Source organism: Humulus lupulus, chromosome 1, assembly GCF_963169125.1.
Source record: "Humulus lupulus chromosome 1, drHumLupu1.1, whole genome shotgun sequence".
In the NCBI taxonomy this organism is placed as follows: Eukaryota; Viridiplantae; Streptophyta; class Magnoliopsida; order Rosales; family Cannabaceae; genus Humulus; species Humulus lupulus.
This window is the reverse complement of record NC_084793.1, coordinates 141,290,572-141,305,144: the sequence shown is the minus strand read 5'-3', so window position 1 is coordinate 141,305,144 and position 14,573 is coordinate 141,290,572. Positions and strand designations below refer to the sequence as shown.

The window sequence follows — 14,573 nt, the reverse complement described above, 5'->3', positions numbered from 1 at the left end:
GATGATCGAATTAGAGGTCGTCCTATTACAGAGTTGGAAATGGAAGATGCTTGTAATTGGAGCGCTAGTAATTTGATGACTGAATTGAGAAAGATTGGTGCCCATTATACATGGTCTAATAAGCAAGTTGAAGGGTCCCGAATTTTTTCTAAGTTCGATAGGGTCTTCACTAATGAAGATTGGATTGATGCTTTTCCTAATTTTGAAGCTCGTTTTAATTGGGATTTTATTTCGGATCATTGTTTTTGTGTTCTCAAGACTATGATTGTTCAGGTTTCAGGGATTAAACCATTTAAATTCTTTAACATGTGGGCGAATCATTTGGAGTTTAGAGGTACTGTCCTATCTAGTTGGTCTGAGCCAGTTTCTGGTGCTGGTCTGATGGGAATTGTTCAGAAATTGACCAGATTGAAGGCTGTTTTACATAAGTTTAATAAGTTGACATTTGGAGATGTTAATTTACAGTTTTTAGCTGCCAATGATAACTTCCAGCAAGCTCAATTTAAGCTTCAGCAGGACCCATACTCGCCAGTTTTACACCAAACTGAAAAAGAAGCTTGCCTTGAGTTTGCTAGTCAATCTAAAATGTATGAGTGTTTTCTCAGGCAAAGGAGTAAGAACACTTGGCTTCGATTTGGAGATGAAAAAACTGCCTATTTTCATGCTAGTCTAAAACAGCGGCAAGTTGGCAATAGGATCACCTTTTTCTTGGATGATAAGGGCATTCTTGTTGATAATTATGATGATGTAGTAGCTCATTTTATTCACCATTTTAAGGGATTTATGGGCAGTCCTAGTTCAGCTACTACTCAAATTCAACAGGATTGTTTCAAATATAGGGCTACTTTTGATTTGGATCAACAGCTGGGTTTAATTAAACCTTTTACCAAAAAGGATGTGAAAGCGTCACTGTTTTGTATTCATTCTGTTAAGAGTCCTGGTCCTGATGGGTTTGGCTTGAGTTTTTTCAAAGCTTTGTGGAAGGATTTGGGGGATGAGATAGCCCTTGCGATTTTGAGTTTTTTTGCTATTGGTCGACTGCCTAAAGCAATGAATAGCTCCATAATATCCCTTATTCCTAAGGTTGATTCGCCCTCCAAAGCAGCTAATTACAGACCGATTGCATGTTGCAACACATTATATAAGTGTATCTCAAAAATGCTATGTGTGAGATTGGCCAAAGTTCTTCCTTTGATTGTCCATCAAAATCAATGTGCGTTTATTCAAAATAGATGTTTAGCACATAATATTTTCATTCTCCAAGATATTCTTAAGGATTATTCTAGGAAAAATATTTCTTCTCGGTGTATGATCAAGATGGATCTTAGCAAGGCTTATGATTCCATTGATTGATATTTTTTGGAGGACATTTTGAAAGCTTACTGTTTTCTTAGTCGCTTTATTCATTGGATTATGGTTTGTTTGAAGGGAGCTTCCTATTCTCTGTTACTGAATGGTCGATTGCATGGGGGTTTCAATGGGAAGAAAGGTTTACGTCAGGGAGATCCTATATCTCCTTTGCTGTTTGTTTTGGTCATGGAATATCTTACTAGATTGCTTATTCAGGCTTCTCATCACAAGGAGTTCAGATTTCACCCATTATGTAAACGGCTGTTCCTTGTCAATTTATGTTTTGCAGATGATCTAATTCTGTTTTGTAAAGGGTCTCTCAGGTCTGTTCAAATTCTTCAGGCGGGTTTTACTAAATTTAGCCAGGATTCAGGTTTGAGTGCAAATTCATCTAAATCCCACATCTATTTTGGTGGAGTCCCTACGGATGAAAAGAAGATCATTTTGGATTGTGTTAACATTGAGGAGGGGTCATTTCCCTTAAAATATCTGGGGCTGCCTCTTCGACCTACTAAATGGAAAGCGGAGGACTGTGGTTTGATCCTTAAAAAGATTCAAAGTCGCCTTCATTCTTGGTATAGCATACATCTTTCTTTTGCTAGGAGATCTCAATTGATACATTCGGTTTTGTTGGGTATCATATCGTACTGGATGAGTATTTTTCTACTTCCGCAACGAGTTATACATGACATTGATAGGTTGTGTGGGAACTTTTTATGGGGTGCCAATGGCAATCAGAGCAAATTGCATCTGTCTTCTTGGGATCAGGTTTGTTTACCCAAGCACTTGGGGGGTATAGGCTTTAAGGAAGGGGCTAAATGGAATACAACTCTGCTGGCCAAGTACATTTGGGCTGTCTCATCTAAACAAGATTCATTATGGGTCAAATGGACAGTTGCTGTCTATCTCAAAGGTCATGATTTCTGGCAGTATCGACCTCAGGCAGATGTGAGCTGGTATTGGAGGAAGCTTATTAAGCTGAGAAGTGCTTTCTCTTATGATGTGTTGGTGGCTTTGGTTACCAAAGGTAAGCTGAACCTTTCTAGACTGTATAATCACTTGATACAAAAGGACAAGGCTAACTTTGATAAGGTTGTTTGGTGTAATCTGTCTGTTCTGAAGCACAGATTCATATTATGGCAGTCGGTTTTAGGTCATTTGCTTACGAGGGACAATTTGATTCATTGCCGTGTTCAAGTGGAGTCCATTATGTGCCCTGTTTGTGCTTTAGAAGGTGAATCTCATGGCCATTTATTTTTTGACTGTCCCTTCTCGCAACAAGTGCTAAAGCAGATTAGCAAGTGGTTAGGGTCTGCTGCTTGGCCTTCTATATATTCAAATTGGCTTCTTTAGATGATTGGGAGGCCTAGAGGTCTTCATCAAATAATAGTTGCTGCTGTTTTTGCTGCTGTAGTCTATTTTATTTGGATCAATATGAATTCTTGTATATTTGACCATTATTCTATGACTGTTTTGAAAATTGATGCATTGATTATTATGAGTCTGAAAGCTAGATTGTTAAGGTTTGTTAGTCAGAAGCTTAAAGCCTTGAGTTTATTCAGCAGCTGTAGGTTGTTGGTGGTTTCACTCTTTTGAACGGTTGATTGTATTTTGGTTTTGTTCAATATATTTCTTTTTTAATAAAAAAAAATATTTCATATATATCTTATCTAAATTGGATATTTATATTCTAAAATATTTACAATACATCTTACAAATTAAATATATAAATAATTAAGTGAATAATTCACTAAATACAATATATAAAGATATCCTCATTTATTTTTTTATACGCCCCAGTAAACTAAAATATTGGGTCTGTCTTGGTGGAAATAATACTTGTATTATTTTGTTTTTATTTGTTGTTGTATCTTCCCCATTTTTATGTGGGCATTTGAACTGTAATCACATTCTTCACGTTGAAGAGAAGACCATCTCTTTTTTCTTTGGTTTAACAGTTAACACAATACTTTGTAATAGAAAGAAAGGAACATTTTTTTATTATTGAATAAAAAACAAATATTTATTTAGTTTATATGTGAACCACAGCAACACCCGCAAAGACCCACACCTAATTTTCTTCCATTTTTAATGACGCAAAAAGAAAAAATAATTAAAAAATAAAACAAAAATGTAAATTTGAAATTTGTTGAAAAAAAAATTAGGTGTCTTGAGAAAGAAGAGAGGAAGTAGTTAGACATACTTCTTACTTTTTTTTTTTTTTTAAGTAGCCCCAAGTCGCTAAAAATTCATATATATATAAATATATATTCAATATAAAAAAATTGTATAAATAAGGAAAATTCTTAGTTTTAATTATTTGTTTTGCTAATTTTGATAGAATATTATAAATATTTAATGAAATATACTTTTAAAATTAATTTAAAAATAAATATTTATTAATTATATTAATAGAAATTTAAATATTTTAAAATATTATTATTATAATAATATTTAATATAAAATTATATGTATAATAATTATATTAATATAAACTTAAATTTAAATGTTATAAAATATTATTATTATAATAATACAAATAAAAGACTAGATATTTAATAATTATATTAATATAAATTTAAATGTCATAAAATATTATTATAATAATATATAATCTTAATTTTTTTATCAATTATATTAATATAAATTTAAATATTATAAAATATTATTATGATAAAATTATTTAATACAAAATTAAATATTTAGTACTTATATTAATATAAATTTAAATATTATAAAATATCATTATAATAATAACATATAATATATAATTTTAATTATTATTTTTAAAAATTATTAGATTATATATATAATTAAAAAAATATGTTTTGTACTTAAATAATATTTTAGTTTAATTGTTTATTTAATATGTTTATGTTATTTTTTATATATAATATTATTTATTTATTTAAAATTTATATAATAATCATACAAATTTTATAAATATAATTAATAAATTCTATAAATAAAAATAAATAATTTAATAAAAAAAGAGATTTTACTCAAAAAGCAACAAATCGATGTGAGTCACAACAGTGAGCTGTTTTGGCGGTTCTGGCAAACTTCTCCCTTTTCTTTCCTCGCAGTCATTTTTGTTACATTTCCAGCTCCAAGGAAGAAGATAGAGAGAGATGGAGGAAGAGGGCATAGGGTTGGTACTGGCCAGGGCCACAGAGCTACGACTAAAGATCGGGAACTGCATCCACAAGGCAAGCTCTCCTCGCAAAGTTCAAGATGACCCATTACTGCAAAAAGAGAATGGAGTCCACAGCGGAGGGTTTGAAGAAGAAGGAGAAGAGGAAGAGCTAGAGAAAGAAGAAGAAGAAGAAGAAGAAGCACAGAGGCTTTTGAATATTTGCGATGCCCTTGAATCCCTTGAGACCCAGCTCTCGTCTTTACAGGTTTGCTTCTTGTAACTCCTCTCCTTATTAGGGTTTTCTTGGATAAGCCCCAATTCGCCGTGTGTGTGTATATATATATAGATAGATAGATAGTTATTTCGGCTTTTGTATTGTGGGATGCCGTTTCTCAGGGATTTAGTAAATATGTTTGGCAAGTAAGAAACATGTTATGCTTTGTTTAATAGTACTTTCCCCGATTACTCCAAAAAGTAACAATAAAAATAATAACTTTTCCTGAATTTGGGTTTCAGTAATGTGTCCATATCTGGATTATCGTTTTAGTTTATTTCTTGGAAATGTGTGTATCAATTATGAACATAAATCTTTTTCATCATCGTAATATCATATTGAATGTAGTATTATATAGTTATATTATATATTTATATTTAGATATATATTTTCTAGACTAAGCAAAATGTCTCGATGTACCTGAAACAATATGTTTAACTACTGTTTGTCGTGTGTCAATGATGAATGATGAAGCTGTATGCTAGTTAGTTTCTTCTTAACCAAATGAAAATCCTCATTTCTATCTATTTGAATTAGTTACCACACACACACACACTAGTTTTTGGATGTGTATAGTGATTAGTGATTGTGTTATCACCCTCCCAGTCTTGGCAAGAGATGCTTGGATACTGCCCAAAGCAAGCACTAGAAATGCAATAACAGAAAGGAGTAATGTTGTCGTAGAATGGTTGCGTTCATCACATTTATTATTCCTCTGTTTCTTTTACTGAGTTAGTCTGTTTTAATATTATAAAAATAAAAGAAACTCTATTTGGATCTCTAAGTAAAGTATCCAAGATATGCTTGATCTCATTAATCTTGGGAATAAGGACTGGGATTAGTGAAACGCAATATTCTTCACTCCATGAATACATGTTTTGAAACTTTTATCTTGGTCATTTAGTGCCAATACGTATTCATTGTACGAGTACTTGTTGAGTTTTTGGCCTTTTCCAGGTTCATTATATATTTAACTTAGCGTGCACAAACAGTGTTATCTATAAAGTCTCTTACACTGAACAATGGTTTTTTTATTTATTTACCTTAGCACATATTATCTATGACATTGAATCGAACATGTTGGACTTCAGATTTTAAACTTCAGAAGTGTTCCTTTTATCACCAGGCTTTGCAACAGCAGCAGCGGTATGAAAGGGAAGTTGCCCTTACTGAGATTGAGCAGAGCCGCAAGGCATTGCTTGGTAAGCTGAAGGAATACAAGGGGGAGGAGTTGGAAGTTATAAATGAGGCTTCTGCTTTTGCTGGTGAAACTGTTGAACAGAACAATGATCTTTTGCTTCCTCCTTATCCAAGTCGCCCTCCACACTCCATCTGCAGAGAAAATGGCTATTTGCCACACTTCCCGTCCATGCACAAGCTTGTTCGAAATGGGGTAGTGTCTGTTGATCCAGCAAATACAGGAAAGAAGAACACAAGTGATTCTGAGCAGAATAAGAATTCAAGAGGGCTTGGGTTCTTTTTAGGTGCAGCAGCCAAAACTGTTTTCACTATTGTGGGTGTGGTATCTATGTTGAGTCTCTCTGGTTTTGGGCCTAAATTTTTCAAAAGAGACACCTCTTTGAAGCTTTTGGGCTCTTTCCATCAGCCAGTGACTGAAGAAAAAAGATCAAGCGCTGATTGCCCCCCTGGGAGAATCTTAGTGGTGGAAAATGGGGAGGCTCGTTGCCTTGTCAAAGAGAGAGTTGAAGTCCCATTTTCCTCCGCCGCTGCCAAACCAGATGTAAACTATGGATGTGGTTAAGTATGCTTTTGCGTTCATTTTTTCTTCTTCTTTCCCCTATGTATATCTTTTGTTACTTTTATGATGAGTTGTGTAGTCAAGAAATTTTTGAAGGGTCAAGGGAAGGGCTGTCATAATTTTTATTTCAAACGTAGTGGTAATTTCTAGCATGTTCTTGCTTTCAGGTACTGTAGAGAGAAGAGTAATTTAGATAGGGAAATTTGAGTTTTAATGTTAGGCCTTATAATCATTTCAAAACAAATACTAAATCTTTTGACAGTACCTAAAATACTCTTCAACATAAGACACTAAAATATAAGAGAATTCAATGTAATAGTAAATATTTCTTACGACACTAAAATACTGCATTCAGATTTGGGTATGATTTTTGAGTTTTTTTTTGCGATTTTTTTTTTTCAGATTTGAAACTTTGAAATCTGCAGAAAATCGATGTAGTTCGATAGTGCTTGATAGAGTTAATGTTAGCTCGATGGGGCCTTTAAAATCAAGATTTTCATAAAAAAAATTGATATTGCTCGATGGTGGTTCGATGGAGGCTCGATGGTGTTCGATGTGATTTTTGTAAAATACGTAATTTTTCACTCGAGTGTCCGTTTGTGTTGATTTTTTTTTTATTTTTGGTATTTTTTCAAAATCTATTCGTTTGAGATGTATGTATACACATTTGAGAAATATAAATCTTGAAAAAAAAATGACAAATGCAAAACATTCTTCATGTTCAAGATATGTTTTAATATGTTTTCAAGTTTTAAACTTTGAAAATGTGTATGTGAACATCTAAAACGTGTAGATCTATAAGAAAAATACTCAAAATAAGAAAAATCATCTCAAATGGACACCCGAGTGAAAAATTATGTCTCTTACAAGAATTGCATCGAACTACGATCGAGCAACGCCGATTTTTTTATGAAAATATTGATTTTGAAGGTCCCATCAAGGTAACATTGAACACCATCGAGTTGGGCATGATTTTTGAGTTATTTTTTAGATCTGAAACTCTGAAATATGTAGAAAATTGACTTTGCTCGATACCAGCTTGATGGGGCCTTCAAAATCAATATTTTCATGAAAAAATCAACGTTGCTCGATGGTGGTTCGATGCAATTATTGTAAGAGACATAATTTTTCATTCGGGTGTCTGTTTGTGATGATTTTTTTTTTATTTTGGGTATATTTTTTAGATCTACACGTTTTAGATGTTCACATACAAATTTTCAAAGTTTAGAACTTAAAAATATATCTTGAATGAGGTATGTTTTGCATTTGTCATTTTTTTTTTCAAGATTTACATTTTCCAAATGTGTATATACACATCTAAAACGTGTAAATCTTGAAAAATACCCAAAATAAAAAAATATTACCACAAACGGACACCAGAGTGAAAAATTACCTATCTTACAAGAATCGCATCGAACACCATCGAACCACCATCAAGCAACGTCGATTTTTTCATGAAATTCTTGATTTTGAAGGCCCCATCAAACCACGTCGATTTTCTGCAGATTTCAAAGTTTCAGATCTAAAAAAAAAAAATCGCAATAAAAACTCAAAAATCATGTCCAAATCTGTTCGAAATGTAGTATTTTAGTGTTATAAGTGAGGAATACTTATTGTTACATTGATTTCTATGATATTTTACCTTACCCATGAATTTTTTTCTAGAGAGGGAGTTGAGAGGAATAGATTGAGGGAGAGAGAGGGAAATGGATGGAAAAAATTATGAGAGGAGTATTTTGGATATTGTCAAAAAAATTAATATTTTTTTTAAATAATTTAAATGCCTATCATTTTTTTTTTTTACTTAAAACCAATCATTAATCATAAAAACTCAAATTTGCCTTTAGATAGTGCACCTATGATCGTAATCTTTGTTAAAAAAATAAGTAGAGTAGCATTGAGTTTGAGTGACTCTGATTCTGGCCAACTTTCAGACCCAAAGGCTCTCCTTTATCGGTCATTAGGTAGCGAACATATGTTCTTAATTGTTTTATGGCAACAGGTAACACAGAAAATTTCAACACATGATACTAGATTCTTCTCTCGCAACATTTTTAAAATGGTGATGAACCCTTTTGTTAGTTAGGCACAGGAAACTGTGATGAATTTGTATATATATATATATATATTAGATACAAGCAATGTGCAATATGCACGTTTGCTTAGTTTTATTTATAGAATTTATTAACAATTTTTATTAAATTTATATTAATGTCATATAAATTTCAAATAAATATCTTATTTTAATTAAATAATTTATTTATTTTTGTTTAAGTTTATGTTTGTTCTAGTTTTTTAATTTGGGAGTAACAACAAGAGATTATATATTATATGTTTAATATAATATTAAATATTATTAGCGGATTTTAAATTTAAGCTTTTTGCTAGTTTTTTTAAAAAACAATTTGTTACTAATTGACAATAGATTATATTATATGTTTAATATGATATTATTATAATAAGTGAGTTTAAGTTTAATTAAATTTTATTTAAGTTATAAAATAATTTTATTATTTTTAAATAATTATCATTGTAAAATATTTCAAAAATATCATATTTTAATTTGTTTAATTATTTATTATTTTTAAATAATTATCATGTAAAAAATAAAAAAAAAATATCATATTTTAATTTGTTTAATTATTTATTATTTTTAAATAAATATCATTGTAAAATATCTCAAAAATATCTTTTTTTTTAATTATTTATTTTATTTTATTTAAGTTTAAGAGTTTATAAACTACGATTAAATATAATAATATTCTGTTAGATATAAGAATATTCTGTTAAAGTTAACATTAAAAAAAATAAAAAACCGTTAAAAATAAGAACTTTCGTTATCTACACACTTATTATATAGAAGAGATATATCTATATATCTCTATAAAAGAGATTCAATGAAATTATATGGCACTCTAAAATACTTTCAATGCATTTTTTATATTTTCTAAATTAATCTAATTTTTTAATTCATTTACAAAATCAAAACATATACTAATAAACTAACAAAAATTTAAATAAGATATTTTTTGAGTTTATATTTAATATTTATTTTTAATTTTATTATTAGATTACCTATAGTTAGTTTTATAAGATATTTAATAAGATATTTTTTGAGTTTATATTTATATTTAATTATACTTAATAATTTAAGATATTTAACAATTTAATAAATATATATATGAATAATCATACTAAAGATCTCATTGTGGTACGAATGGTGCTAATTAATAATCTATATATCTATATATATATATTTATATATATAGATACAAGCAACGTGCAATATGCACGCTTGCTTAGTTTTATTTATAGAATTTATTAATTATTTTTATTAAATTTATATTAATGTCATATATAAATATCTTATTTTAATTAAATAATTTATTTATTTTTGTTTAAGTTTATGATTGTTCTAGTTTTTTAATTTAAGAGTGACAACAATAGATTATATATTATATGTTTAATGTAATATTAAAGATTATACGTGATTTTATATTTAAGTTTCTTGCTAGTTTTTTTTAAAAAAAAAAGCAATTTATTGCTAATTCACAATAGATTATATTATATGTTTAATATGATATTATTCTAATAAGTGAGTTTAAGTTTAATTAAATTTATTTAAATTATAAAACATCTGATTTTATTATTTTTAAATAATTATTATTGTAAAATATCTAAAAAGTTATCATATTTTAATTTGTTTAATTATTTATTATTTTTAAATAATTATCATTGTAAAAATATCTCATAAATATCATATGTTCATTTTTTAACTATTTATTTTATTTTATTTAAGTTTTATTGATTACAAACTACCGTTAAATATAAGAATATTCTGTTAAAGTTAACATTAAAAAAATAAAAACCGTTAAAACCAATAATTTCTTTTATCTACACATTTATTATATAGAAGATATATATATATATATATATATATATACTAGGCAGAAGCTAGTGAAAAAAAAATATAATATGTAATAAATGAATTAAATGATAATTAATATTATTGTATCTTTGAAATAAGTAAATTTAATAATATATTAGGATGAATGGTTTTTTAGGATCATATAAAAATTTGTTTTCATAATACTAGAAAAATTAGTTAAAGATAAATTAAAATATTTTTTAAATTAAGATTTATGTTAATTATTTTTTTTAGATTCAATTTTTTTAAATTAAATTGAATTTAAAGAGAAATATTTCATTAAAGGACCATCAATCTAAATAAATAATTAACAAAATTTAACTATATGTCTAGAAAGAATATTGAAAGAAAGTTAAACTATATGGTAGATGTTTTAGTTAATATAATAATAATAAAATTGTGTTATGAATAACTCATAAATACAATAAATAGTAATTTTAGGATACAAAATATTATCTTTTCTATATACAAAGTGTGTAGATAAAGGAAATTTTTAGTTTTAATACTTTATTTTTTAATTTTTTTTTGTTAACTTTAATAGAATATTCTTCTATTTAACAGTAGATTGTAAGCATGACTTAAACTTAAATAAAAAAAAAATTCAAATAGGATATTTTTGAGATGTTTTATAATAATAATTATTTAAAAATAATAAAACCATATATTTAATAACTTAAATAAAATTTAATTAAACTTAAACTTAATATTATATTAAACATATAATATTAGAAATTAAAAATAGTTTATGCATGCATGGATAGTACTGTATACACTAGACTTTTTCAATTCTTTTTTTATTTCTATTATTAATTTCTTTTTAAATATTATTGTATTATATATATATATCATGTAGTCATGTAAATATTGACATATACTATAGGAGTATAATTCATTTTATTATTATTATATATATATACATATTAAGAAAAATAATAAACCAGTTTTTATTAAAATTATAGACAATATTTACAACTTTAAAACTAAGTAAATATGCATTGCACATTGCTTCTACCTAGAATATTAATATGTAACAAAAATTTGAAAACAGAACTGCCCGTTATCTATTTCAATCTCTGTAAGGACCAATATTTTCAGTATGACAAATTAGGTTCAGTCGTGTCTGGAATGATCTTATGTTATGTCTGGAGTTTATTTGTTTTTAGTAAGTGTCCACGTCAGTCTGTGTGTACAGCAAGGTTGTTAGTGAGTAACAGATGTTGGTTGTTTCTGGTTTTATACCTAATTGCAGCTAAGCATATATATTGGCCTGGTTAATTAGTTATAATCAACTCTCTTAGATCGGACGATTGCATAGTGTGCTTTGTATTTTCTCTTCTCTTTCTTCTATTGATTTTTGCAAATTATTGCAAGAAACTCCATTGATGGTGGTTGAAGGTTTCTATGCAAGCTCTGGAATCAAGTCGTGATTGCTGAAGGAGTTCAGCTGGGTCTTGATGCTATAGATCCGAAGGTATTCGGATATGAGATATTGTTGAAGGGAGTTCAATATTGAAGCAAGGGGATCTTGCATCTATAACCAAGGGATTTGGTTATTTAGGGTAAAAAGCTTCACTGTATTTTGAGATAAATTGTATAGTTTTACAGATTGATTCTTGAACTGGTTATTGTAAAATTACTTCTTAATATAGTGAGAGTTATTACCCTGGTTCAGGGAACCCAAGCACTAGTTGGCTGGAATAAGTTTTCAGTGCAGACGATGCTTGTAATTTCGTGTGTCAACTCTTATGATTTTGTTGTTAATGTTCAAGCATAAATCAAGATAAAATCTAGATGAATGTTGTAAAATTGGAAAGATAGGCAAAAACTTAGGTTTTTCAATTGGTATCAGAGCCAGGTTGTTTGTTCTAATTTTTTTTCTCGATCCTCCTATCTTTTGTATACTGAAATTGATAATTGATTTGTCTTCGTGTAATTCACGATTCTTGTTTTCTGGGTAATCCAGTTGACACAAACCCTCTCTGAGATCCGACTCTGGGAGTATATATTTTTTGTTTTGTTTGATTGTTTGTACATAATGGAGATGTTCAGAGAAGGAGGTTCCACATCTCGACCCCCAATGCTTGAAGGGGCAAATTATCCTTACTGGAAGACAAAAATGCGTGCTTTCTTGAGAGTTGTTGACGAACGGGTGTGGATGGCAGTCGATGATGGATGGAAGTGTCCAACCTTTGTTGAAGATGAGGTTGTTAAGCCTAAAAAAATGGGTCTATGGACTCCAGCCGCTCCAAGCATTTACGGTACCATCACGAGCATTGACGGTGCCATCACTAACGTGCAGACACGGTGCTCGTTCTGGGGATTCCTCATTCATGACGAATTCAGAGTTGTCACCAATCAACTCTATGTTGATATTCTGCTTCCAATTAAGGAAGTTTTCTCCAGTGAGTTTCTCCATCAAAAGTTGAGAAAGGATGGGAGTAGACACAGACACTACTTAACTTAAAACTGCAAATTATCAATAAAATAGAAATCAATCACATTTGCTCAATAAAACTTCTATTCACACAAATTTCAAGAAATAACACAACATATACCAAAAATATGTAAGATATGATAAAAAAATACAAAAAAAAAATCATATCTCCATTTCTTTAGGTTTTTAACTAATCTATGATATCCTTGTCCCAGTTGGCGAGAGTCAAAAATACCACTAGTTAAATAGAGTTGTAAGTGTTGGATTAAGTTTATACAGGATCTTTATTTATTTTCATGTATATCTAATATTAAACAAATTAATATGAGATAGCCTAAAACATGTTTCTAAAATTGAATTCAAAGAGAAAAAAAAATAGAATACTTACAGTATACGCAGTGGAATTAAAGAGTCATTCCTTCAGTTTCTCTAACTCTTGTATCCTCTCTGTCGCAGAGTATTATCAAGAAACTGAACCGATCTTCTATTTTCTTCACGATCTTCCAATGTATCCTTAGAACCACCTAGACTAGTGTGGGAAATTCTCAACACATGAGATAGATATAGAGAGAAGAAGAGAAAATAACAAAGAGGCTTAGAAAAGGACTTGTGTTTAGAGAGAATATAAAACTATCAGAAAATCTGACTTGTGACTTACAAACTTATGTTTTGACTTCTCTATAAGCACTCCTTTTATAGACTCAATTAGGCCATTTAATTTAATTAAAAAATCAATAAAATAATAGCTATTTTGAAGCCCTAGGTCGAAATTATCATGGGCTATAGGGCCGTGAAATTTCCCATTTGATTATAAGTCCATTGGACTTAAAATCAAGGCCTGTATTATTTTCTATTGATTTAATTAATTAAATAATTATTTAAATCCTTTATCAAATTAATTATTTATAATTTGAACCTTGATTTAAATTTATTTATTAATTTAGATACCAATTTATCTTAATTAATAAATCTGCCATAATTTCTCTTTTCTTCTCAAAATTACACAACTCTGTGAAACTATCCAAAATTGACCTGGTCAACTTTGATAATTCTAATTGATGATTAAATCAATTAATTGAGAATATCTAGATGATTTTATCCAAGGTACAATGGGGACCATGGGCCTATGAAATCAAGCTCCAATAAGTTATCATAAATCTAACAAATAAATTTACTAACTTATTAATTCCTCGTGACTCCACTATAGACTCGGAATTGCAGTCTTGAATTCATAGAACGCTCTATAACAAATATAGATACGCTATTAATTATCCATTGTTACAACCATAATTGTCACTCACTCCTCTATAGATGGTCTACAATGAGATAGGACTAAAATACCATTTTACCCCTCATTGTATTTTATCCTTAAAACACTTAGTTCCTTGTAAATGATATTTCAGTAAACTAATTTAATTACTGAAATGAGATCTCTATCATTTAACACATTGAACCAAACTAAAAGGAAACCATCATCTCACTTCTTCATCAGAAGCTATAGATGTTCATATCTATGATTAACACTCCCACTCAATTATACTACCGAGTTCCCAAGATGTAAGTATGGGCTAGTCCGTAGGGTAAGCTGGTAACGAACAAGTCAAAGAACTCAAATAATACAATCAGTTAGAATACTAACCACTCAGAATTGAGATTGAATTGACCTATGGTCAACTATATGATATGACTAGA

General features: G+C 29.2%; 2 protein-coding genes across 2 annotated transcripts; both read left to right on the top strand.

Annotated features, from left to right (window-relative positions):
• The first annotated feature begins 1,413 nt into the window (after nt 1-1,413).
• On the top strand, nt 1,414-2,703 carry LOC133822828 (uncharacterized). Its single transcript, XM_062255271.1, has one exon. The coding sequence runs from the start codon at nt 1,414-1,416 to the stop codon at nt 2,701-2,703; it is 1,290 nt and encodes a 429-aa protein (XP_062111255.1).
• Nucleotides 2,704-4,379: 1,676 nt separating this feature from the next.
• On the top strand, nt 4,380-6,671 carry LOC133798467 (plastid division protein PDV2). Its single transcript, XM_062236750.1, has 2 exons — nt 4,380-4,751; nt 5,887-6,671. The coding sequence occupies exons 1-2, from the start codon at nt 4,482-4,484 to the stop codon at nt 6,520-6,522; spliced, it is 906 nt and encodes a 301-aa protein (XP_062092734.1). The 5' UTR covers nt 4,380-4,481; the 3' UTR covers nt 6,523-6,671.
• Nucleotides 6,672-14,573: the final 7,902 nt, after the last annotated feature.

Excerpts from the sequence above, each read along its gene's own strand:
- LOC133822828 (XM_062255271.1), top strand. The coding sequence starts at position 1,414 with ATGGTTTGTTTGAAGGGAGCTTCCTATTCTCTGTTACTGAATGGTCGA.
- LOC133798467 (XM_062236750.1), top strand. The coding sequence starts at position 4,482 with ATGGAGGAAGAGGGCATAGGGTTGGTACTGGCCAGGGCCACAGAGCTA. Across the intron at positions 4,752-5,886 it reads CCCAGCTCTCGTCTTTACAG|GCTTTGCAACAGCAGCAGCG; the intron begins GTTTGCTTCTTG and ends TTTTATCACCAG.